This window comes from Coenobita brevimanus, chromosome 64 (genome assembly GCF_032717465.1).
Source record: "Coenobita brevimanus isolate Jiangsu-jjx chromosome 64, ASM3271746v2, whole genome shotgun sequence".
Lineage (NCBI taxonomy): Eukaryota > Metazoa > Arthropoda > Malacostraca > Decapoda > Coenobitidae > Coenobita > Coenobita brevimanus.
In genome coordinates, this window is record NC_137017.1 from 21,181,741 (window position 1) to 21,209,720 (window position 27,980).

General features: G+C 43.6%; 1 protein-coding gene across 1 annotated transcript in view; it reads right to left on the minus strand.

Moving 5' to 3' along the window:
* Positions 1–27,980, minus strand: part of LOC145404599 (uncharacterized) — an 85,397-nt gene that overhangs the window by 15,049 nt on the left and 42,368 nt on the right. Inside the window, exons 6-16 of the mRNA XM_080276117.1 lie at positions 25,843–25,981; positions 24,486–24,620; positions 23,306–23,389; positions 22,436–22,586; positions 21,528–21,765; positions 17,662–17,789; positions 17,097–17,126; positions 16,581–16,707; positions 16,064–16,153; positions 15,469–15,721; positions 8,028–8,138 (exon numbers count right to left, since the gene is read on the minus strand). Coding sequence (XP_080132243.1) covers positions 8,028–8,138; positions 15,469–15,721; positions 16,064–16,153; positions 16,581–16,707; positions 17,097–17,126; positions 17,662–17,789; positions 21,528–21,765; positions 22,436–22,586; positions 23,306–23,389; positions 24,486–24,620; positions 25,843–25,981 — 1,486 coding nt within the window. The remainder of the gene's footprint in view (positions 1–8,027; positions 8,139–15,468; positions 15,722–16,063; positions 16,154–16,580; positions 16,708–17,096; positions 17,127–17,661; positions 17,790–21,527; positions 21,766–22,435; positions 22,587–23,305; positions 23,390–24,485; positions 24,621–25,842; positions 25,982–27,980) is intronic.

Sequence of the window (27,980 nt, forward strand, 5' to 3'; positions counted from 1 at the left end):
GAGATGGCCAGTAGCCTCTCCGAAGGTGCCCCTGAGTCGGCCTGTAGCCACTCCCTCCCCCAGGCCATGGCCAGTAGTTGGGCATTAGCAACGGCTGGTAGCCACGCCCCTAGAAGGACACGGACAGTAGCCAGGCCCTATGGTAGGAGACGGCCAGTAGCAGCTCCTCCATCAGGTGCTGACTCCTGCCCACCAAGCTATGACCCAGAGGAAGCCCTCAGTCTAGAGGAGTACTGGAGAGGCCCCATGACTACCACCAGGCTCTTCTCCCTGCAGCCGGTTCCTGATAGGACTCGCCTGATTTACCCTGATGTGGGCCAACGCCACAGCCCCCTCCTGACAGCATCCCCGACCGCCGGGGACCGCAGCCCTTGGGACCTCCAGACCATCCCCAGGCCCCCCGGGTGGGACCTCCATACACCCCGACGCTGCAGATCTTCGTCCTCTGTCAGGCACATGAGCGAGAAGTTCAGGCAGCTATTCAGCCCCAGCCCTGAGGGCCAGACTCCCACCCCAAGCCCTGAAAGCATGGGACCCTTCGCCACCAGCAGCCCCGGACGAGAGAGGACGCCCCTACATGTGATCCCATGGCCCCTGAACACAGAGCCCCCTGGCGGAACTCAGCCCTGTCAGTAGTGAGGCTGAGTCACCTCCACCTCCCTTGTACCTGAACGCCACAATGCCCAGACCCGAAAGTGAGTGACAGTGAAAGCACAGTGTCCGTGACATTGTGATGTAAAGGCAGAACAGTGAGTTAAAAGAATAAAGGAAGTCAGTGAGAAAAGCATCAGTAACAGGATAAAAGAGTGGTGGAATGAGCAAGGTAACAGTGAAACAGTGAACACTGCAAGGCAGTGAAATACGGGTCTATCACAGTGAACACACTACCAAATAGTGATGCCGCACCACATTAAGATCATACGTAGGCCCCAGTGTTATAGAAATAATTATCCGCAGTGAAATAGTGCCACAGAATCTAGACTTCCTGCAACAATAGGGCATAACCTCTCTGCCCTAAGCGCTATTCACCTTCCCCGACCTTGTCCTGAGTAGTACCCTGCGTGATACTAACACCCCATATCAAGGTCTAAGAATTATGATTGTCCAGTATACCTGTATTTGTGACAATGGCCCGTTCCACTGTAGAATTTAGTAATGCACATTTAAGGTTGTTGCCTTGAGTTTTTGTGTCCTTCCTCTCTCTTATTTGTCTAAGCTCTGGTCTAGAAAGAGAACCCAGGTACACACTAGGCATTAGAGGGATGGGAAGCTGACCCTAAAACACCTAGCATTACACCTACACTCACTGCCGAGGTATTCTCTGGAGAAGGCAGGGGGCCAGGGTTTAACTCTGTCTGTACAGGTGTTGCAGTATGGTGAATTAGTGATGATAAGGCTAAGGGGAAGATGGGCTATGACCGTGGCTCAAGAAATGTGAAGGCCCGACGAATGACTCTTTCTCTCTCTTAATCTGGCAATGGGGTTGTGTGATTTGTGCCCAGGGTGGGTCTAGCAGTGAAATTAGAAGGGACCCGAGACAATCGGGACAACAAGGTTATGTGACCAGGCCGGGATTCCTTTTCCAGGGGTAGGAGGGCATTTACTACCTGTGGGAGGGGATGTGTGTGTGGGGGGGGGGGGATTGGCTCCAGCTTCAATGTCACACTGGGGAAGCCTGATGGACTCTGGGGGGTGCATGGTCTGGAACTCCTTCTGTGTTGCCAAGCTGCCTCTAGCAAGCTTGAGGGTGCCGCGTCTAGCAAACACACTGGAACACTGGAACTCCTTCTGCGTGGCCAAGCTGTCTCTAGCAAGCACTAAATTGATGAGCCCTTGCTGCTGCTGGTACTGGTGGCTTGATCAGTGATATGGGTGGTGTGGCGGTTCTGGTTCAGAGGGACTTCCAGCCACGTGGTGCGTTGCCTCCCTGTGTCCTTCTTGGGTGAACACTCGTACCCCTGTGACTCGGTTGTGGCTGCACGCATTTTCTCCTGCCCCTCTGTTATCTGAAACTGCGGTAGATCTTTTGACCTGTCATGCTGTGGCACCGGATACTTTAAGGATATTAAAAATAAAGCAGGCTAATAAGCAGTTCCTGAATTAATTCGGCAGCCACTGAATTTGAGTTATCGTATTTAATTCCGTTAACCCGCGCCGTCCCGGCGACTTGAATTAACGTGGCAACATTGCAAGGTCCCTAATTTGCACAATTTTCAATTTTCGCGAGTGATTTCGTGAATGATTTTTGGCACGTATACACGGGACACCTTCCTCTATTCCTCTATGAGATGCCAAGCAGGAACAATGCCTTACACTGCATAACCTCTCCCCCCCTCTGCACGCCACTGTCTCGGCAATTCACCTGTTACCAGTGACCTGACCAATAAAGACATTCAGGGCCAGAGTGATTCCCTAATCGATGACAATGTGGAGGACAAAGTTTACATAGCATTAGAGGAAGAAACAGTCAGAAATGATGATCAGGTAATGTGGGAAAAAAGTCATGAATGGTGATGAGTTAGTGAGTGAAACAATGCTTATGAAGCCTATATTACTGTTTAAAAACCAATATACTCTTGTACTACATATAAATTCGTACCAAGTAAATAAATAAATACTGTTTATGAGTGGATAAAATAGTTACGCTCCCATAGAACTCGTTTTCTTTGGTGCCAGCCTGTTAGAAAACCCAGTCAGGTAAGGAAGTACTCGTACCTAAATCGCGTATTTTAAACCTCAGGTGAGCGATTTCTCTATGAATTTTCGATGTTTCTCACCAAAAGCGGATGTTTGAGCCAAAAAAAAAAAGGTCCAAAAACGTCGGGATGGGGCGGGTTAACACCTAAATGCCAGGCATAGTTTTAGTCGGGTGTTCTGTCACTATGGTCATTCCTGGCAAAGTAGCTCTTTTTCAAACCTTAATATCAGGAAAAGTATCAAGGTTAGAGAAATAAATTCAAATTCAAATTGCTCACCAACTCTTCTTGCAAATGAAACCATCCCCAGGTCTCTAGCTTGTTCCGTTGATGAGTAAGGATGAGTAGAAGAGAAGCAGCTTTCGGTGTTTTGATGGGGAGCCGTTGAGTGTGCACTGCTGGTAGCAGCCTTGGAGAGCCTGGCTAGTACTGGAAGAACTGACCAGAGTGATGATTGTAATACTGCCCGGCAGTCCTTTGCAAACACCTAAACTTTTCCACCCTTCGTTCCATTTTTCTTTACACACAACATAAAAGTGAGTCATCACCCTGTCCATGTGGCTCACCAATGGTTTACCAGCCATAACAGAGTGGCACTATGCCCCATAGGTGTGTGGGAAAACTTACACTTTATGCTTTTCTTTATTTTTTTTCAGGCATCAGTTATACTACTTACCCTAAAATGTATGTTCAACAGCACTTATAATATACTTCATAACACAAATACAGTTTATTGCACGTGAAAAAATAGTTGTTCAGCATTTTGAAAGCAGTAAGGTTGAGTATGAATAATGCACTTGTATGTAAATTTTGGCATTTTTCTACTTTTTGTAGGCTCGTGAAAATATTACTTATGCTCCCAACAACTAATACTATTTGTACTTCGGTTCACTAACCTGCCGACTCCCATTGACATGTATATACGTCTGAACGTTTTGTCACTGTGACTCCCATTGACGTATACAAACGTGCCACAATTGCAAGGTCCGTCATTTGCACATTTTTCAAATTTCAAGCGTGATTTTTGGTACGTATGCACGGGACACCTTCCTCTACCAGATGCCAGGCATGGACAATCCCTTACCTCGCATGACCTCCCCCCCCGCACGCCATTGTCTTGGCAATTCACCTGTTACCAGTGACCTGGCCAGTAAAAACATGTCGCGCCACAGTATAAAATTCAACGCCAGAATGATTCCCCAATCGATGACAATGTGGAGGACAAAGTTTACGTAGCATTAGAGGAAGAAACAGTCAGTAATGATGATCAGGCAATGTTGCCAAAAAAGGTAAGGTATGTTGATGTGTTTGATGAGTGAAACAATGCTTATATCGCCTATATTACTGTGTGAAAACGAATATACTCTTGTACTACATATAAGTTCGTACCAAATAAATAAATAAATTCCATTTATAAGTGGTGTGGAATAGTTACCCTTCCCATAGAACTCGTTTTCTCTGGAGCCTGCCTCATAGAAAACACAGTAAGGTAAGGGGTACTGTTACCTGTATCCAGTATTTTAAACATTAGGTGAGCGATTTCTCTACAAATTTTCGATGTTGCTCACCAAAAGCAGAGGTTTGAGCCAAAAAAAAAGAAAAAGTTTCCATAATCTGTCAGGATTGTGGGGGGGGGGGGTCAGTGGTAGAAAATCGGTCTGGACGGAGCAGGCTAATATGCTTCATATCACATCTTCCCAAATATTTCAAGAGTAAATATGGAAAAAATATCTTGTTCTACCCAACAAACTATTGCACCTAAAACATCTTTGCTCAACATACTGCATGCAGTACAGTTCAGTATGAGGTATGCACTTGTACATAAATTTTGTCTTTTTTCTACTATTCTTAAGCATCGTGAAAATATTACTTATGTTCTACACACCTTATAATATTTGTACTTCAGCTCACAAATATGTATATTTCATGAGTAAGTGAAAAGAAACTATAGTTTGCCCAATAAAGCCATTTTCTTACGTGCACTCTTGGTTTTCTTTCATACATCAGGTAGGGTTACTCAAGGTATTGTTAGCAATGGCATCACATTATCATAAAAAAAATCATATTCCCCTTCCTCATAAACCCCCCCCCAAAAAAAAAAATTGTGCACACCTGTTCAATTATTACACTTTCCCACACATCTCAATAATCCCGTTCAGAGTGATACTCAAAGAAGCACTTAAGACATAGCAGGACCTGCAGTCATCACACTGGTATGGGGTTTCCATCCATGTGGGGGAGTGGCATTTTGTCTTGCTGCACACATGGCAGTGCCTGTAGACTGGTCGACCTACAGGTGTACTGTACGACCTATGTCAACAAAACTATGATGCTGATAATACTGAGCTACTGAGCACAGCGCAGCCTGTCTGCAGTCACTGCCTGGTATATCCCCCGCCTCCCAACTGTCCACTGTGCAGTTGCATACTGTGCAAGTAGCTAGTGTGCTAACTCTTTCTCGAACTCTCATAGAGAAAGATTCCTTCGCCAAATCTGCTTGAAGAGTACGTAACTGTTCAGGACAGCAATATCAAGGTGTAAGAATGCCTTCTTGTTCCACCAACGGGATTTACGGAGGCAGTCAACTTCCCCTATCTGCATGTCCAACTTTTCAATGAGCCGCTTGTTGATGTTGTAGTCGTTGACAGCATCTGGCTTGAACACGGGTTCCCTGGTCTTGAAGTCTGTCCTGCCTGTGTCCTCCATAACCCTCTTATGAACTGTGGTCAACACGTTAACCTTACACTTGTCGTGCCACATAATGGCTAACCTGTTATCACATTTCCAGGTTAGGAGGGAATCTTTCTCAGTTTTCCCAGGGAAACATCTGTTGCTCAATAAACTATTACATCAAGCACATATCCAGTTTCTGCCACATAGGACAAAGAACTTCAGTCTAAAACAGTGACACTTTGAGGGAATATACTGAATAAATGCTAAACAGCCCCAGAACAACACATGTGACTCGTTGATAACCAATGTCTGAAACGGTCGGAAAAGCCTTGCAAAAGTCTCCTTGAGCATGGTCAGAATGGACCTTATTTTCCGTAACCTGTGGGTGCTGGCCCATGATTCCTGTTGGAATGCAAGAACCATAATATGGCCAGGTATCTATCAAGGGCCATATATATTCCAAAGACAGGTTCCCAAAGACAGGTTCCAAGGCAAGTTCGTCTATGGACCAATCATCATGGAGCACATGTTTTCTCACGTGGGCCATCATCATGGTCAAGGCAAGCCACACAAATAACTCCCCCACCTGCACTGGCACCCAATCCTTCATTTTTATACTCTTGCTGGCCGAAACCTTCAGCCAGCACACACTTATGGCCTGGTGATAGCTTATCTTGGCAACAAGGTACTGGATTATGGCAATGGTGAAGACTGCCTTGGAAAAGGACATCATAGTCCTGAGTCCGGGCAAGAGTTCACCAAACTGCAGACCTGCTCCTTCTGCATCAAAGGCTGGCACAGAGGGCTCGAATCCTGCCCCCTTCTCCCACACTAAAGCATCCACTTTCCCAGCACTAGGGAGCCTTGGCTGTGATTTCTGGCCAGCACGTCTTTTCACACCAAGTCCTGCACGCCATCACCCACGTGCACGCCCACGAGGGCGGCCACGGGCAGAGGGGGAAGGGGAAGGAGAGGCAGGGTGGGGGAGAATAGGGAGTTAAGAATCACCTGACATGGGCCTTCCCTCAGGAAATGCTGGTGGCCCAGCCACACCATATGTGGGCAGAGTGGAAATTTCCACAGGCGAAGGGTTTGGTTGGGCCACATGTGATGGGCCACACTGGGGAGATAATGCTGGGTTGTGGTGACGAGGGATGCTGGAGGGAGAGACCGTGGCGAACTGGCCGCAAGAGTGATGGCGAGATGCAGCAACGACATTTGTGTAAGAGATGACCTTCACCATCTCCCTCGCTTTCTCCATGGCCAGGGTCATTCAACTCCTTCTCTGACGTGAATTCGTCACTCTTCTAGGCCCTGCCTTCCTTCTGTAGCAATTGTAGTGGCTTTTCAGGCGTTTCAGAGAGGGTTGGAGACAGAGGTCACGATACTTCACTTTCTACATTGTAGCTTTCCCCTCCTTCAGAGTGTCTCATCATTCATACTCATGGAGGACACAGTTTCCTCCAGGGCATGAGCTATGGCACTGTCACTAAGCCCTTTCCCCGCTGGTAAGGGCTGAACTTTGGTGGGGCAAGATGATGCAGTCGGCCTGGTGGGTGAGGGGATGGAATCGGACGAGAAGGCTCAAGTAGACATCGCACCGCTCTGTCACAATGCTGTGTACAAACTGGACTGCACATCAGAGGGCTACTTTGAGAACCTCCCTACCCTATGGTAATGAGAGAAAATGGTTACAGGTTCAAACAGTGGCTGGAAGATGCTTGTAGCCACCATCCGGCGGCCCCGTAGCAGTCCAATTGTGACATGTATACACGTTACCCAGCAGATAGGGGTTGGCACAATATAGTTCATTCTCAAACATTAACACAGAATGGACGAAACAAGTACTACTCTTTGGTAAACAAGCATGGGATGTTCTCCTATTCAGGACTGTCCCTTTAATGCACATGTGCAAGTCTCTTGGCAATGTGTTAAATGCTTAAATTTGCAAAATATTAAATTGAAGATTATACAAGGACAGTCAGTACAAATTGATGCAAATGATAAATAATGGGCAGGCCTTCATGCATGTAAGAGATCAGCTACAAGGTCCAATAAACCAAATAAAATTTATGCTCGGAGTAGTTGTGAAGGTCTGACTCTTTGGTATCGAGTCTGCAATAATAAATTCTAAAATTATTAATATGAGGGAGATCAAACCTAATGGTTATGATTCTTCTAAGTAATATTTTAGTAATTTCAATGGCACATGCCGTTACTCTATATCACAGTTCGACACTGGAGTAAAAATAATCCACGACTGTTACAAGCATGGTAACCAACAAAATACTGGTGTGGGACAGAGTTCGGAATGACTTAGCACTCTGAAAGTCCCTGATTTAGACTACCTCATTAACAGTGGCTGTCAAATGCAAAGAATAACAGGTTCAGGGATTGAACTCAAAGAATTGAGTACCTCGCAGTAGTGGTCAGATGCTTCAAACGATTATGTCCTGGGAGGAAGAAAGGGAGAGAAGGAGTGATGTTAAAGTGAGTCAGGAGGGAAACAGAGAAGGAACGATTGCATTACCTGAAGAATGCAAATAACTTCGATTATGCACCTATAATCTATCTTTCCTTTCCCCCCACAGGCCCTTCTCTGTCCAACCATTTTTTTTTTTTTTCTATTAGACCCATGATAAAAGAATTAAGACTCACCACATCTGAGACAGGACCTGCGGCAGTGTGGCTTCATCCAGCGAGGGTTAAGGTCACACTCACCCTCCACCGCCCAGTACGGACACTCCACGTTGTCGTCACCGCACTCATCTGTACACGATAGTAATTTGCTTAGCGTTATTGAGGACTAAATTCATCTCCAGGAAGGGCAAATACTCATCTCCAGATAACTCTTTCCATCACACCATCAGCACCATCATCGTTAACTTACTAAGTCCTCCTCCTCATCATCATCTACCTAATAAGATAATCGGTTTAGATTTATTGGGCTTTATAATCACCTCTAATTTTCCACCATCACCATCACCACTCCACCACCACATCACCGTCATCATCATGACAGCACTTATATGACCAGCACGACATTTTAGGTTTACTGTGGCCTATATAAGCGGTCTTTATCATGTAATCGAGCGTTTCACAATATCACAGCATATTTGCATATAGTTGTCACTGTAAATCAGCCCCATCAACCACAGGCAAGCAATCGCCCCTATAGGGTTAGCCCGTGCAGTAAACCGATGTTCCCGTGCGGAGGACTGCGCCTCGCTGTGGAGGTTTGATTTATGGATGGATGCTGCATTTGCGTCTCTACACCCAGTTATCAGGGGCACCCTAGTAGGTCCAACAACACCCCGTTATTTTGTTATATGGTTACCACTCAGCATTGCAAATAATTTCCTGGGTTACAGGAAACCATCAGTCTTGTTACTCAGCGTAGAATAACCTAAGGAAGAAGTTGGCAGCATTATATCAAGTGAGCGGATGTCACTCTAAGTTGGGGGAAATGGTAAATTAGCTTAATAAGTAATGTTGTAGAATTAAGATGGAATTTACGAGTGATTTGCTGCTGACTCTCTAACAACGAGAATAAAGGAAAATGATGACGTACAACAAACGTTTACTATAATGCAATGATAATGCTATGTTCATATCCAGGCAACTCCTTACCCCACAACACTATTATAATCCATATCTTTATTTTCAACCTAAAGATGGGGTGAGATGGCGCAGAGAAGTAAGGAAAGACAAATATCGCTACACAGAAAACAATCACAGGCAAAAGAGATAGAGAGAGAGAGAGAGAGAGAGAGAGAGAGAGAGAAGGTAAGTAGAGCAAAAAGCAAACAAAAAAATATCGGACAGTACCTGAAATATGCCAGTAATTTATGAAAAATTAAACCTACACAAATCACATACCATGTTCTTCGCAGTGCCAATGAATGCTTTACATCGACGCACCTTCCTCTGCACGTATTTGACAGGATATAACTCCAGATCAGGGTCTACTGTTACTACCATACTGCAGTTTTAAAAGTTGAATATGTTATCTCCGACATTATAGCCCGTAGATACATATGCTGCGGTACATCTGATATTTATTCATATGACATTGGTTGTTTATCTATCTACATACTTAGGCTGCTTCCCCCCAAAAAAAGGGAGGTAGCCGAGACGGAACGACATTCCCAATTTACTCATCCACACACACACACACACACACACACACATTTACTCGTATCTTAGCCCCAAGGGGAGAACGGACAGATCCTCACTGCACCACACAGCATGAGAGTCAACTGCACAGTGCAATCAGCGATATCTGCAGCAGGGCCCGATAGCAGAGATGGTTTACCCCTGCCACATCATAATAGACCCATCCCTTTACCCGCACCTGACCTGATCAGCTGATCAGACCTAATGTGGGAGAATATCCCCTCGGGACCGCATCAACATTTCTTCATTCACAATTTCTCTCCAGGCATTCCTACCATGCGTAACCACTCTTCCCTTCTCTACAGACATCCCTCTCGCATCTACACTCTCTTTACACTGTCCATCCATCCTATTCGTGGTCTTCCTCTCAGCCTTACACCTCTCACATCCGATCCAATTATCTTTTTCACCAGTCGCTCTTCATCCATTCTCTCCATATTCCCAGACCATTGCAACACTCTCTGTTCAGCTCAATCAGCCATCTCCCGCATTAGTCCACTTCTTCGCACTTCATTTCTCACTTGATCCATACGAGTCACTCCACACGTACTCCTCAGACACTTTTCTCCATTATGTTCAAACTCTTCCTCTCTGCTACACCCATATTCCATGTTTCAGTCCGATATAATGCAGTCGGCACCACTACATCCTCATACAGCCTTCTCTTTACATCTGTTCTAAGCAAGCGACCTCTAAACACGTTTTTCATTCCTCCCAACACTTTCCAATTTAATTCATTCTGAACTTCACCTCTACATCTATTCTTCCATCCCCTGGAACATGTGACCCTAAATACTGAAAGCACTCTACCTCCTCAAGCAACTCACCATTCAAAGCTACATTCATCCACCTTCCACATACCAACCTCGCACACTTTATCACTTTACTCTTATTCTTATTTACTCTCAGCTTCCTCCTTTCATGCACGCTTCCGAACTCCTCCACCAGCTATCTCAATCTCTCCTTCGGATCAGCCACCAATGCAGCAGCATCCGCAAACAGCAGCTGATTCAGATTCCACTCTCTATCATCAACATTCAGCAGACTCAGACCTCCACTAGCACTGTCACATTTACTTCCCTTACAACACAATCCATATAAATATTAAGAAATCAAGGCGACATCACACATCCCTGCTGCAGCCCCACTCTCACTTTATACCAATCACTCACAGTATTTTACATTGTGACACACGCTCTCCTATTTACATAAAACTTTTCACTCCTTTTAACAACCTACCACCTAGTCCATACAGTCTCACAGTAGTTCACAAAGATTCTCTATCAGTCCTAACATACACTTTCTCTAAATCCATGAACGCCAAAAACACATCCTTACCTTTTACCAAATACTTTTCACACACCTGTTTCACGGCAAACACCTGATCCACACATCCTTTCCCTCTCCTATAACGACACTGCTCACTACCAATCACTCCCTCAGTACCCTCTCTAACTATCTTAATCAACACTCTGCCATACACTTACCTTCAACACTCAATAAACTTATACCCCTAAAACTAGTACATTTATACTTATTACCCATACCTTTATACAACGGAACCACTCACGCACTTGGGTCGTAGCTGCTTTATATATACGGCAAGTAGTAACTTAAAACACAAATAAAATACATCATCATCATCATCTGGACCTCTTTTCCCACCCTAGGGCAGGGTGAGGAGTAGCAACGTCCAGACAGCCTAAGTTTGCCCACTCCAATGGGTCACACTTCCATTCACTCATCATTCAAGCCCCCGGTATCCTGGTTCTATCTGATACACCAGAAACATTCACCACATTCTGTAGCTTCACATGAACGTATCCGATGGAGTCAATCCGAACGCTGTCACATTAAAAGGGGTGCCAGATCCCTGATCATGGACTTCTTCTCTCAATATTCATCCAGCCAGCTCGACCTCTTGTCAGTCACTTAGCCTCACCAACTTCCATATCTTAATTCCTCACACACTCATCCACCATATCCCTCCACCTTCTCCTTGGTCCACTTTGCCTCTCCTTCAAATTCGCCATGATAAATCTTTTTCACCACTCTATTGTTATCCATTCCCTTCACATGAACATACCATCTCAGTACACTCTCTTCTATTCTGGTGTCCACTGTACTCCACATACATTCCTCAGGAATCCAATCTCCACTGCTCTCTTGACTTTTCGTTTTCATGGCACACCATAGTCTCACATCCATATGTTAAAGTTGTTACTAACACTCCTTTATGTAAAGCTCGTGCAGCTGCAACACTCAAGCCTATGTTTCTTATCAAGGCCTTCATTGCACAAGCTACCTTCCTTCCTTGTGTCACTCTACTTTCCACTTCTGTTGCACATTCTCCTCTCTTTTCTATCAGTGTACTCAGGCATTTGGACTCTTTCACCATTTCCAGTCTCTCTCTTCATTCACTGTAACATCACACTGGGAGACACCTTCTCTCTCGATTACCAACACTTTACTCTTTTCTACATTTACTCTCAAGGCGCGACGCTCACAGACCAGTGGCGTACCGAGGGGGAAGGGGGGCATACGGCCATGGACCCCCCCTTTTGCATATATATATATATATATATATATATATATATATATATATATATATATATATATATATATATATATATATATTTAACTTAATAGTTTATTACAGTTGTAAAGTTGTTTGATCGAAATGCAAGTGCTTGAATTTTAGTAGTATAAGGTTATTGGAGGGACTGAATCATAATTCAGTGGCACAGAGCGCTTAAAAATGACTTCAGAATATGCTATAATTATGTCATATATCCATTCCATATGGCCTCAAAATGATTATAAAATTCGCCAAAATGCAAAGTTTTATCTGGGGGGGGGGCCTTACAGCAACCCCCCCCCCAACCCCCAACTGTACGGGCTCGCTGCGCTCGCCAACGTCACGGGCTGCACTGTTATCCTCCCCCCCTTTTCAACTTCCTGGGTAAGCCACTGCAGCCACAGACATCAGCAAAACACTGCACTAGTCTACCAAGCTCATGTCCGATATTTGCAAGTAGCACTTCATCATCATACAACAAATTTGAGATATTCTATCCATCACCATTCATTACCAACTCCATCCCTCTCTCCATTACTCGTGTTTTTACTTCTCTCATCACTCCATCCATATATACAATATCTTGAACCACCATGGGGACATCGCAAAGCCCTGTCGCACGCCTACATTGATCGTGAACCATTCACTTAGATGCCCATTTACCCTTACACATGCCTCATCACCATCATAAAAACTCCTGACGGCACCTAGCAGCTTAACATCTACACCGTACATGCGCAAAACCTTCCACAATCCTTCTCTGTCTACTTTCTTGCATGCCTTTTTCAGATCCATAAATGCCATAAATACCTTATAGTCCTTCACACAAGCCTTCTCCACTGTCTCACTGCAAATATTTGATCCACACATCCTCTCCCACTCCTAAAGCCACTCTGTTCATCATTCACTAGGACTTCTGATATCTCTCTTATTTTGTCTATATGTCTTCCCTACAATACTCAATAAACTTATGCCACAATAATTCTTGCACTCACTTCGCCTACCTTTATTTTGTAAGGGGTACAATCACAGCATTTTTCCACTCTGCTGGCACAGTTTCACTCATCAATGCCTTCTTACATAGCACCAGCAAGCACTTCATTCCGCTCTTAATCATCTACGTATACACCTCATCAACCTCAGCTGCTTTCCCAATTTTCAGCCGCTTCACGGCGTTCTTCACCTGTGCGAGTGTCACGTTTCCTAGCACCAAAACCAGTCATGTTTACAGCTCCTCTGCTCTATCTGTTCTAATTCATCAGGCTTTCAATACATTTTTTCCATCTGGTCCTTATTTCATCCCCATGGGTTAATAATCTACCACTTACATCCTTCACACTTTCACATTTTTTTCCGTTGACGCTTCTACACTTCCGCACCTCTTTCCAGAATAACTTCCTATTTTCAGAGCAGTTTGCATTCCTTTTTTTTTTTTTTTTCTAGATCATCATTTACCTCCTTTTTCCTCTTCACTAGTCTCATTACGTGTTTCTTGCTCTCAATATATTCATTTTTATTTCAGTTGAACCCCTGTTCTGTAACCACTCTAGTCACATCTTCCTCTTTTCCTCCACTGTTCTCTTAATCATTTCATCCCACCATTCCGTACCTTTCTTTTTTGTTGTTACTCTTGCCACACCTCTCACGGCTTTGGCATTCCTAACTAAGCAATCCCTATAAGCATTCCACAGGCTGTGCAGATCCATTTCATTCCAATTCACAGATTCCACCTCTTCCCCTACTTTGGTCCTGTACAGTATTCATCTGTCATTCCTTTGATCCTAAGCTTCTCGACTTTTAGTCTTTCTCCCTGACTGTTCCTCTCTCTCCTAGTCCACCGCACTCCTCTAAGCTTGATCTTGTATACCACAATCATATGATCTTACAGACCTCTACATCGTCCTTTCACGGCCCTTGTATCAGCAACCATTCCCAGCATCGACGTCTCTACTAGCACGTAATCAATCAGGTTCCTTTCAACACGATCCCCGTTCCCTTCATACCATGTATATTAATGTGCATCTTCCTGTTTGATATACGAGTTACAAATGCACAACCTCCTTTCCTGACACATATCCTGCAGTCGCTTCCCATTATCATTTTCTCCTGGTGCTCCATTACAACCCTTTATGTCATCTTCAGGACCAATGCCTACTCTTCCATTCATATCGTCCATTACGATCACTTTATAGCTCCTGGATATTTCTGCCACTGCTTCATCCAGCTCGTACCAAAACCTGTCTTTCTCTTTCTTACTCCTGCCATCACACGGTGCACACACTGCAATCACTCCCACTTCCACCTTCTCAAACTTGGCCTTGACATACATACATCTCGAGCTGACACATTTGTAATCCCTCATTCCACTCTGCCACACCTCATTCATCAACAAAGTAACTCCTTCCTTGCATCTTCCTCGTCCAATCATGCCCGATCTTACACATTTCATACCCTCCCACTTCTCCACTTCACACCCTTTCATCTCTATTTCACACAGTGCCATCATCACATATCTTGCACTCTTGAACACACATTCACCACCACCAATAAAATGCTCAGGTAACAAACAAAGCCACAGAAATCCGCAAAAACCTCATAGGCAACACGGTTTCACTGGAGTAACATGGATCATATGTGAAAATTAAAGGTAAAAATTTTCAGCTTCAAATTTCATGAATATCAAAATTTTTGGAGTACACACAAAAACTGTCTTTTGTGTCGGTTAAATGACTAAATAATTTTTAACTTTGGAAGAAATACAAAAGAACAGCAGAAGGATTCATTTAAACCTTCAATAAGCGCTAGAATGGTCATTTATCTCTTCGTCTATGACTATGCATGGCGTACTGGGCTCATTTTTGAATGTGAGAGGGATCTGCATTTACCTGTGACAATGCAATACCTACAGAACCCCTGCCGAAAGATAAGAAAGATGCGCATTTACCATATGTCTATGGATGTGCATTATATTCAGAGATCATGTTTGAAGGTGAGCGAGATAGGCATTTACCTATATGTATATGACTGTGCATATTATAAAGAGCTCGTACTTTAAGGCGAGAAAGGTGCGCATTTACTGTTATGTCTATGACAGTGCATTACGTAACGTAGGCTACAAAGCTCACACTTGAAAATGAAGCAAATGTGCATTTACTCTTATCTATGACTGGGCATAACCTACAGAGCTCATACCTGAAGGTGAGACAGACTTGCATGTACTCGTATGACTGCATAACCCACATAGCTCATCTTGAACGTGGGAGTGGTGTGTATTTGTCTTTAACTGCATAACCTACATAGCTCATTCTTCAAGGTGAGAAGGATCTATGAGTGTTCATTACGTACAGAGCTCATACTTGAAGGTGAGAGAGGTGTTCGGGCCAATCCCCTGCAATACCACACTAAGCTCGTGGTCGATGGAAACGAGAGGGGGCGGCGTATCCTGCCTTCGAGCCCCCACCCCTCCATGCTGGTACACCCGGGTGGTCTGGGCGGGGTAGCTGGCCTCCCCCGCCTCGTTCACGGCCAGATAAGAGTCTTCGTCAGGAGGGAGGCTCAGCTCCTCCACAGTGAACCTGATGTGACCCCCACGAGGTGCCTGAAGAGCGAGGGTTAAAGGAACAATGGTAATTACAGTTTTTTTAATGCGACATTGGCGGCAGCATTTCCCTGTTTTCTGGTGGTTTTAAATGACTACTACGACTGCAAAGACCTGTGTGACAATACTGCTTTAACAAGTGTTGAGATAATGTCACCAGGATAGAGTGGCCAAGCGAAAGTAACCCTCTCCCCAGAAGAAAAGGCGTTTTTAATCCTTTCGTCTGGAGAGAAACAAGAATACCCTAAATTTCAAATAATGCTTAGCCGGATTAAAGTGGATAAAGCGGTGATACAGGTGGCAGTGTTCACTACCCATCGTGTTCTTCGGTGCAGCTCTCACCTGGAACCACCACTCGCACTGCAGCACTTCCTCCTCCTCCGCCTTCACCCTCACTCTACCCCGGGGGTCAGAACGGTTTACAAACAGCATCTGGTGGACAAGGGAAAGATAGTTAAGAAACGACATGAATTACTTTAGCAACATCAAGGACTAGTTAAACTAATAGACTGAGACATCATAATTTTCTTTGCTAAACTGGACTGCTATATCCATACTTAGGTAATATAATCATACTAGTACATATGCATAGAAGAACTTTGCCTTATATTCATGTATTTTTTTCTCCCATTATTTATGTGCATATTTGTGTGTGTGTGTGTGTGTGTGTGTGTGTGTGTGTGTGTGTGTGTGTGTGTGTGTGTGTGTGTGTGTGTGTGTGTGTGTGTGTGTGTGTGTGTGTGTGTGTGTGTGTGTGTGTGTGTGTGTGTGTGTGTGTGTGTGTGTGTGTGTGTGTGTGTGTGTGTGTGTGAATCAGCGTTTGCTCTATGGGATATAATTTATGTGCAAGGAACAGTACCTGGTGACATGGAGACTGCTTGAGAGAGAATGACACTTGGTACGCGGCGCCCTCTAACCTGAAGGAGGATTCGGAGTCACCAAGGTACTGTAGTAGGTGGGGGGAGGCAACGTTGGGCAGTATCACACTCCAGCCATCAGCACCATCATCATTAACACTGCCATCATCACCATCATCATCACCATCTTTATCCTCTTCTTCCACGCGTTCTTCTACATCTATCCATCCTACCCTCCTCAACTTCCTGTAGCTCCTCCTTCCCCTCCGTCTCCTGCGCTTCAAGTCACCCACATTACGGCTTTCCACCCAGCTTTCCCTCTCTCCCCTGTGCGACCGTCTCACTTTCGTCTTCTGATTCAGCTCTGAACAGTACCTGAGATATAAGACATTCTGCTTGTAACCTACACCACAGTCTGCTACTCCAACCAAATTTTGACCTACCTCACATTATCCGTTTAGCTTTTATTTAAGAGACTCATCATCATCATCCAAGTCATATATACAATCCTTCTCAACTTCCTGTAGCTGCTCCTTCCGTTTCGCCTTCTGTTCTAGTCGTCCACATTACATCTTTTTTTTCCACCTTCCTTTTCCTGCCTTACGAGGTCTTCTAACTTTTCTATTCTGCTTCGGCTCTGATCAGTGCCAGCGATAAGTGAATTTGATGATAACCTTTATCAAATTGTGATGTCCTGTCCAGATTCTAACTGTAATTAGCTGTGCATGGTCCGAAAGTTGGTCTTGGGTGGTTGCCTTTTATACAAATATAATTCTGAATTATCATATACTGACAGGTGATATAATTTGCTACATAGTGTTGTAGAGAATTATGGAAATCTCTCTAATATGAATGTAACATTATGTATTGAATCTTTCGACTTGGGTTTTTTCCCTTCTACTACAGACGACAAGTGAGAGACTGAAAGTGAGTGAATGAGGCTCGTTTCTCCAGTTTTCCTGTGCTACCCTACCGAAGCATGTAACAGGAAATATGTGAAAAAAAAGTTACTATACTCTTAATATTGAGCCACATTATGAGTGTGGTCGCCTCCCTACCGTGGTTTGTTTTTTCCGTGGCCACTGCGTACCGTACCTGCGGCATCGTCCGTGTGGTTGGCAGAGTATAAGTGTGCATGTCCATTGCGGTGCGTTGGTGTCCTTTCCTCCCTGCCGTACCACTTTTACCACTAGCTGCGCCGGCGCGTCTTGCTGCCCTCACCAGAAAGGAAGGGAGGAGAGGGCCTCTTGTTAACATTCTCCTTAGCTAATGCAGTATGATGCTATTCAACACAACAGGTTTCTGGTAACTACACAGCTACTTACCAATATGTCAAATTTATAATTAAATGTTTATTTCAGAGCAAGTGATATTGATACCCAAATGACTGCATGAATGTGGTGCCTTTTATTACCTTCATACATTCCTAAGTCAGGCCTTAAGATACTATATATCATTTTCGTAGTTTCCAAAATTAAGTCTCAAAAAATGCATAATATGATACCTCACATTTATCTGTCCATTAACGTGGCCACTGTTGACACATCAGGAGCATAGGGCTCCGGGGCTAAGCCAAAACATTTAAGGTAGGAGGCTAGGCACTGGCCCTGAGAAGTATTATGTGAGTAATAAATTCCAACCATTCTTAGCACTCGAACTCTTACGGGCCACGTCCAGTTGGAGCGCCTTAACCAGCAGCATCGCCATGTGGCCCTTTATTGGTTACATAAGTACAGATAAAATAAAACATAGTTACCTAATTTAGTTAGCAGAAAATGCCTTCAGATGTTGAGTAATGTGTAGGAACAGAGGTGATTCTGTGCTGTGGTACAGTTGTCCCTATATTCGTCTTCAAGGATCATCTGTCTATCTATCTATCTATTGCCAGACGCCTCAATCCCGTTTGGGGTGGCCACAAACAAATCGCCTCCAAGTCGCCCTGTCCCCAGCCATTTCACTGCCCTGCTCCCAACTCACACCCCCCTCTCTCATATACCTCTCCACCCCATCCCTCCATCTCATCCTCGGCCTCCCCCTCCCTCTTCCCCCCTCCACCTCACTCACATACACTCTCTTCGTCAGTCTTTCACCCTCCATCCTCTCCACATGGCCAAACCACCTCAGTGTGTTCCTCATAACGCTTCCTATCACATCCACATCCACACCACAACGCTCCTTTATATCCTCATTCGTCAGCCTGTCTCTCCATGTGACTCCACAGGCTCCTCTTAAATAACTCATTTCTACTGCTCTCACTCTTGACTTGTGTCCTTCCAACAACGTCCAAGCTTCACTTCCGTACGTTAGAGTTGGTATCACAATACTGTCATGTAGAAACTTTTTCATTTCCATGCTCACTTCCCTGTTTCTTATCACTGCTTTCAAAGAACCAGCAACCTTTCTTCCCTGCTGTGCCCTTTCAAGCACTTCACCCTCCAACCCTCCATCCTTATTCATCACACTACCCAAATACTTAAACGTACTCACATTTTCCAATTCCTCACCATCCAACCTCGCTGTACATTCACTGACTTCACCTCTCTCAAGGACCATCACTTTACTCTTCCCTACATTCACCTTTAGATTCCGTTTCTTACACACTCTCCCAAACTCATCCACCAAGCCTTGCAGCTCCCCTTTGTCTTCATTCAACAACACAGTATCATCTGCAAACAACAGTGCAGGGAGTTTCCAAACACTATCCTCTCTCACCAGGGCCACTCCAACATCCACTACCCTACCTTGTACCTCTTTTATTACCCCATCCATGTACAGATTGAACAACCATGGAGACATGACACATCCCTGTTTCAAACCAACTTTCAAAGAGAATAATTCACTTAGCTCACCATCCACATGCACTGCAGCCTTCGCACCATCGTACATACTCTTCACAGAATTCAACAACTTTCCATCTACTCCATATATTCTTAACACTTTCCACAATCCTTGTCTATCCACCCTGTTATATGCTTTCTCCAAATCCATGAATCCGCATACAACTTCTTTCCCTTCTCTAGAAACTTTTCCACTAAAGATCTAAGAATGAATATCTGATCTACACAACCTCTTCCCTTCCTAAAGCCTCCCTGTTCCTCTCCAACTAATTTCTCTGTTCTTTCTCTAACTCTGTCAATAAGTATCCTACCATACACTTTTCCTATTACACTATGAAGACAAATGCCCCTATGATTACCACACACTTCTTTTTCCCCTTTTCCCTTGTACAAGGGAATAATTATACCTGACTTCCAATCCTCCGGGACTCTACCTTCCTCCCAGGCCAATCTGCACATCTTCCACATCCATTCTACTACTATCTCTCCCCCATGCTTCAGCATTTCACCACACACTCCATCAATTCCTGGGGCTTTCCCCGATTTAACTTTCTTCATTGCTTCCACAACTTCTATCCTACTGATTTCTTCCTGTCTTCTCACCTCTCTCCTTCTCCCAGCCATTCCCCAGCCACTTATACTCGCATTACTTCCATCCTCTATGTTCAACAATTCCTTAAAGTGTTCTCTCCATCTGCTCACTTTTTCTCTCTTCTCCACTAGTAATCTACCATTTTTATCTTTCACTCCCCTGCTAACTTCACTTCCACCCTGTCTTACTCTTTTCACCTCTTTCCAGAACATTTTCTTACAGTCCCTCCACTTTACACTCAAATTCCTTCCAAATTCCTCATCCACTCTCTTCTTACTCTCTCTTACTAATCTTTTCACCTCTCTCTTTCTTTCTACATATAACTCTCTCTTCCGCCTCTCAACTTCTTCAACGCCCCTATTTCTCATTCATTCATTCATTGTATGCTTTCTTCTTTTGTGCCACAGCCTGTCTCACCTCTTCAGTCCACCACGCTGTTCCTTGCACCCCCCTCCGTCTTCTCTTCCTTCCACACACCACATCACATGCTGCACATATTTCTTCTGTAAATATCCTACACACACCTTCCACGTCTCCCATCTGCTCCAATTCATATTTGCCCAATCGTTCCTCCACTTCTCTCTTATACTCTGCCTTTTTCTCATCCTCTCGTAACCTTTCCACTCTCCTTGCAACTACTCCTTCCTCTCGTCTTTCCCTTCTTCTATTCCTCCATCTTACTTGAATTCTAATTCTGGCCACCACCAAGTAGTGGTCAGAAAGTCCAACTCCCCAACCTTTATAAACTCTTGCATCCATTACACATCTTCGCATCCTTTCATCCACACACACATAATCAATCATTGCCTTCCTTTCATTCAGTTCACCACCCACCCTTCTCATCATTTGTCATGTATACCTGTGGATCATTTTATGCCTGAAGAGGGTATTGGCTATCACCAACCCCCTCCCAGCACAAATGTCCACTGACGCACTCCCATTCTCATCTATCTCAGCAGGCACACCCCACTCACCAACTATTCCATCCACCTTCACATTCCCAACTTTACCATTCAAGGATCATACTGTGTAGTAATTTCAAGTTACAGTATATGCTAATGCTCATCAGTTTTAATATCCAGCATTGTGCGATATTTTGTGAGCAGGGACAGCCACTCAATGATCGTGCTACTTTCCGAAGGTAACCCACCAGCATATTCTTACGGTCAATAATTATAATACTGAACTATACAGTTTTTATGGTGTCATAGTACATATACAACATTTTTCTCTATAATGCTACTTTCTTTCTGTGCAATGTTACGCACTGTTTGTGCCATGCACATCTCGATACACCCTATTAGTTTTCATGAACCTTTAATAAAATGTTATGCACCTCAGGGTGCATCATGCACTGTGGTTGAGTATCACTGATTTAGGGTACCTCAGATGGGTGTCTTAAAATGCGCAAAACATATCTTACGTCAGAGTTCAGTGGAGGATATTCGTACTTACCAGAGTGGCAAATGCTCAACGAAATACATACTATGACAAAGAGCCAAACATGTTTGTTGAAGTACCTGAGGAAGCGAGTAAGAGCAGTTAAAGGCGGCGGTGTATGGGTTGGGGTAGCCTGGGGTGTTGAGGAAGTATGCCAAGGTGGCGTTGGAGTAGGACCTGCAGCAGCCGGAGATAGACACGAAGTTGATGGAGGCCTTGAATCCCCTGAAGCCACCCCCTTCGCCCTTGAAGTACACGATCATGGTGCTAAAGGTGGAGGTCCAGGTGGTGCCATGCTCCGCCTCCGATCCACACACCCTGGGGGAAGAAGAGGGTATCAACACTCTCAGGCTCCCTTGACTCATTCTCAGGTATATAAGATCGCTTGACGTTAGGTGGAGCACAATGTTAAATCTTCTTGTGTATGTGAGATTTAACAATATCATTACTGAAGTCGAGTCATGACAGGTGTGTACTCATTTAAGTCCTTCAGCTAGAGGACGCCTTTTGTATTGGATTTATATTGCTACCAGATTTTAATTAGCTTAAGAGGGACTTATTAACTTTGTCTAAAACAACCATCGCACAATCTTGAATGCTGGTGTGTAACAAGGGATTAACATTAGAATGCAGTACTAGTTCGATGAAGTGCTGTGGAAAGGATGTAAAACCTTAGCATTGCCTCAGTCTGCCACTAAGCTTCGTGAAATAAGAAGCACAAGGAACGAAAACTTCCGCCATGATTGGGCTAACGAACTATAATGAATGGCGTGTGACAGTACCCCAGAACTTACAAGAACCCGTCATGAAGCGATGGTTGCAGATCTCGATGAAGCAGCATAATGCTGGTCACGAAGAAGTGCTATGAAAAGTAAGTAGAGTCATAATATTGGTTTATTCTGCCACTGATCTCCGTGAAATAAGCTGTATAAGGGTGAAATTTCCCCCATGACGAAACTAACGCAGAAGGAAGCCCATCAAAACTCACAGGAATCCGTCGTGCAGTGAAGCGTTGCGAATCTCGAGGTAGTCGTAGAAGCAGTAGTCCCTGAAGTCCCTCGGGCCCAATTGGAAATCGAGAACAGTGATTTGCGGCGCCTGGCACTCTGGGGCCTCAATACGGAACACACACCAAGTACCTAGACGAGAGAGAGGGAGACATGAGCTACTGGGAAGCATGGTATGCAGGGACGGAAACATGATATGGAGGAAGCAGGGATGGAAAGCCAGGAAAAGGAAGGAGCACCAACGAAGAGTAACTGAAAAGCAAAATAATAGGACATTCTCCCCTGCAGTACGACATGCAACCGTCGAATTTCCAGGAAAAAGGGGAAAGGAAAAAAAATCTTTAAATCAAACGTAAATAGTATTTGTAAGTTAATTAGGAGTTTGCTTAAAGTTATGATGGTTAATATCACACAGGTAAAAAAAAAAAAAAAAAACACTACTTTCTTTGAAAAGGTGAATGGAGACCTTAAGTCTCTCCCTGTAATGTCAGATCCCTGACCAATCCATTCTGCTGAGGTATGACGGGCAGCTGCTGTGCATCAGATTTAGATTAACACCGATGATGAATCTCAATTTATATGGTAAGTTACGAAACTACCTCATAGGCACAGATGCGACTAGTTCTTTTTTTTTCTTTTTTTTTTTTTTTTTTTTTTTTTACCCTATATCGAAACTGGCAAACCTAATAAGGCCCTTGTTAAACTAGGCAGTATTACTGAAGGGGGTGAGAAAGCCTGTATTCTTGTTTCATTAATCTGCAATCCTAGATGAATGGAAGGAGTACTGACTATAACTGTGCACATCTGCTCATTCGTTTTGGTAAAACATAAATATAATCTGCATGACCCACCTTCGTCGTAGGTGCTGGGGTAGTTGGGTGAAGTGATGATGGTGGGTTGTGTCACTTCCATACTGCAGGTGGACTTAAGATGGTCTGTCCAGAAAACACAAAATACCTTAATCACCACTGAGAATAGGAAGGAATGTTTAATGAGGAATAGAAACGGATTAACTAAGTACTCAGTGCATTCATAACCAGTTACCGACTTGTTGAACCCCTTCTGTCCGAGGACGAACTTTATATGTCCAGACGATATTACTGAGGTTAAGAAGGGTCTCTGTTGTTAAAAGATTCCTTAAAGCTATTGGTAAAAGGGTTTCTAAAACCTATTTATATCTACTGTAGCTCGGAAACTCTATCCTGAGGTAACTAAAATTGCCTGAAGATAACAAGAATAAAATCAAATAATACGTCAGTGAATGGAATGGGTTCATCCCCAGTCAAAAAAATGGAAAAAGAAAAATGATAAATCTAAAATAATATGTACGGAAGGAGTGGAGGGTAAGCAGTATGGATTCGTGGAGTAGATGGAGAGAAGCACACACACACTAAAGCGGTATAAACATGTGGCCAGAATGATGGAATATAGGGTGGCAAAGTACGGACAGTCCTCATTTTCTTACAACTGGTAAAGTGGGAAAAACTGCCAATCGGTAGTAAACAGCAGTGAACCTTAATAGTGAACCTGCCATTGATTTGCTTTGAACATAAGAATTAAAAAATCGTCAAAAAAGTCAGCGGCATGTAATGAAAACTTACTATAACTGAAAGTGAGGTGATTGACGTGACAGGAGGAAGACCTCCTGATACAGTACATAGAAGCTGCGAGTCGACCAGTTTATAAGTGAGAGAGAACTGGGAACAGAAGAAGAATGGCTATGAGAGCTAATGAGCTGTGTTAAGTACAGAGCAGCTTGGAGATTTCTCTCACTGCCATCCTTTGCAGGGATGGGAAGGAGTTTCCAATAGGGGTAAGACGCCAGTGATTTTAGTAAAAGGAGCATACAAAGAAATGCAAAGGAAAGCAGACGGCAAAAGACCTGTTGGACTTTTCGAGGCTGTTTGTTATTGTAAGTTATTGCAAAAACTGTGACTAACGTAACTATTCTGTGAGTCAAAGACAAGTACAGCAAAGCAAGGACGCTCCCCCACACCGAAGAAATCCTCTCCAGATAAACAAAGGGCGTACCGTAGTATCCTCCCGTTACGTTCTGGCAGGTGCGTCCTTGCGTACCGGGTGGACACACGCAGATACACTCACTTCCCATGTACCCGTCGTTCTCACAGGGGTTGCGGTTCAGGTTACACTTCTCCAGCCAGTCGTCTACGGGAACGGACATTAAATTATCAGTGAAAAATCAGTATCGTGTCTTAGTATCATTATGCCGTGAACTGTTCATATGTATGAACCATACACAGATTCTGAAAAGTTGTTTATTAATGATATACAACAGTTTAGGCCTCACTTGAACCCTCCTCATGTATGATTAGGGGTGAAACATAAGAGTTTATATATAGCGCGATGAGCAGGAAGGACAGAGAAGGGGTATATCTTTTCAGTAAAAGATTTTATCATTTGGGGTAGTTTTTCCATGAAAAATAGTGAGCCCAAGAACAATAAATACCTACTGTATGTAAAGCAGAGTTAGTCCTTTACTCCTATTATGTCTCATACATAACTCTAGCTACGTCCAGGGGAGATTATATTCTAATTATGTTTCATACTATGATAATGCTGAATTATGCACCGGATTCCATTTAACTTTGAGGCATTGTTATCTGATCTCATCCATCTGTGCAATCTTATCTCTTTCTCATTTCTTTCTCTCCAGCTACAATCCTACCAGCTGTCCTCCTCCTTTTCATTTCTCACTCTCGCCTTTCCCGGCTCTTCCTCCACCACATTTATTTACATTCACCCACTCAGCCATAGACGTGCTTGCAATCTAACACTTCTTGTCTCTTTTTTCTCAGCCCTTTATTCCACTTCGTTGCGTCTCCCCTCTCATCTCCTTCCCCCTCTCCTCTCCTTTCCTCTTCTCCTTATGCAACCAAACAGTCAATTATCTCTTCTCGTGTTTCTCAGGTGATCATTTTTTTTTCATTCATTCCACTCTTATTCCTCTCAGCCCACTCCTCCTTTCCTCTCCCGTCTCTCTCTTTGCTTAGCTAGCATCCTCTCCCCTCATGTTTATCTCCTCTCTCCTCTTTTCTCTCCCAGCTCATTCCCACTTCCATTTCTCTAGTTGTTCCCCCTTTCCAAGCTTAATTCGCTCCTCCCTCCCATCTATCTCCTCTCACGGTTCTCAGTTCAGTTCACTCCCCTCCCATGTCTCTCCTGTCTCCACCCATTTTTCTTCTCCCATGTCTCTCCTCTTCCAGTTTACTTCCCCTTTCCATCGCTCTCCTCGCCTCTCATTTCTCCTCACGCAGCTAACTCCCATCACCCTATCGTCTCTCTCCTCCCACAGCTCACTTCCCTCATACGATCTCTCTTCTTCTTCAGCTGTCTTATCTCTCTCCTGTCTTCTCTTCCCCTCACCCACCGAGACACCCGTATATCTTGTTAGCGAGGAGACTATCCCGATGTGAGAGGCCCTGTTGCTCCTTCTTCCACGTGCCCAGTAATCCCTGCAACATAGGGTCCCGCGTCGCTACTGTTGTTCGGTCGTTGGACGTCCACTCCTGCAGGACAAGGTTGAAAGAGTTATTGTCACTGTGTTTGTACCAGTAAATTAAGAGGTCCATTGCAGTACCGAACCATGTCACTGGAAGGAGAGTGATAATCATAGAATCAGTAAAGTGCACTTTGTGAGCACCTGACGTGTGAGACAGTGTTTGTATATACGCTTATTATAATTTCATCTCGGTGTAAACTTTCAACATTTCTGGTGAGGTAGCTGAACAATAACAGAAGATATCTGAGCCAAAATATTCACTTTCACACGTTGTTCTCACGTTTTCTCTGTGGATGTGCATATAGCGAGGTGCTGTAGCATTTATCACACGCGCAATATTCAGTTCTCTGCTCCTGACTTGCTGTGTCAACGAACTGCGTCGGTAAACGCTTGGCTATTGGTCGAATGATACAACTCAGAAATGGGGTTATTACCCTTGCTGATGTCATTCCCTAGACCAGGGGTGGGGAACCTTTCTCCTATTAAGGGCCATTAGGATATTTTTAACATTATTCGAGGGCCATACAAAATTATCAACTTAAAATCAACTGTGGCCCAGTACATTATATATATATATATATATATATATATATATATATATATATATATATATATATATATATATATATATATATATATATATATATATTCGTTCATGAATTTATGAAACTGCATTTATGAATTGCCTAGCGTGCCTGATCAAATGGTCTTGCGGGCCTTATGCGGCCCGAAGGCCCGACGCTCTCCACCCCTGCCCTAGACAGCAAAAAACGTTCATGCAAAATTATGAGCTTAATATCCGATACTTAATCCGTTATCGTTAAAATTCATGCAAGAAAACAGTGTTACAACAGTAATCTTTTTATTAAATTTTGATTTCATAGGGGAGCATATCAAGTAGAGGCTTCACCAAACCCTGTTTCAGAGGTGTGCCACCAGGTGGTATAGCTTCGCCCAGCCTGGATTAAATATTTTTTTGCGGGGTTTTAAAGACTTGTGAAAATGTACGTAATACTAAGTTAATAATAATGTTGCTATTTATAGGAATCTTTTTTGCTATTCAATCAAGTGCATATATATACCTGTAAAGAAAGAATAACCAGGCTTTCAGAGAATCTAAGCTTGGGGACTAAAATAGTGTGTTGTCTATTTACATATATTTGAATAAATTGTGTGCAGTTAGTAAAAGGAGATTACCTTCAGAACTTCTTAGATGTGTGTGTTAGCATGCTTTAAAGAAGTAAGCTGTTCCACTGAAAATTATGTACTTAACGAATGCTTAGTTAGTGAATCAGCCATATTAAGCAAAACAAAACGGCAACGCGGTACGACACTTTAACCAAAGCCAAGTGTGGGGACGAGTTGGGTGTAGTACACTTACTAAACTGTGCAATGGACTCAGGGAAACATTTAAAAGAATGGACCGTTCTAGAATTACGGAGTTTCTTAAAAAAAAAAAAAAAAAAAAAAAAAGTGGACCATATTCGGGGCACAACAAGGGAAAGCTCAAAACACATGATGAAAAAGGGAGTAGCACGTCAGGCAGGGCAGCATATCGAAAGGTGCTGGCAAATCTGTGGCTTCATATCTATTTTGTTATGGATACTAACGAATGACAAGTATTCTAATCACTGTTTTCTTGCTTTATGGATGGTTCTAGTAAAATTGCTTAGGTTTTGTCTCTATGTTATGCTTACAGAGAGAAGTAAACTGAAGAAAGCTGAGTTAACAAAATGACACTAACATAAAATCAATAGGTTCCCATACTTTAATTTCTTTGTAGCATATCATGCCAACTAAGTAATTTGATGAGTAAAACATGTTTCGGGGTGTTTTACTTTGTGTCAGAATTAAAAAGAAATTAAGCACTGGCTACTTTTTCAATGCTACCCCGCATCAGAGCTGGACGACGGAAGCGAAGCTAGTGGCAGACCTCTGAAACAGGATCTGGTGAAGTGTCTAACTGAAGCCCTAGGTACACTCGGTAAAAAAAAGTATCGGTGCAT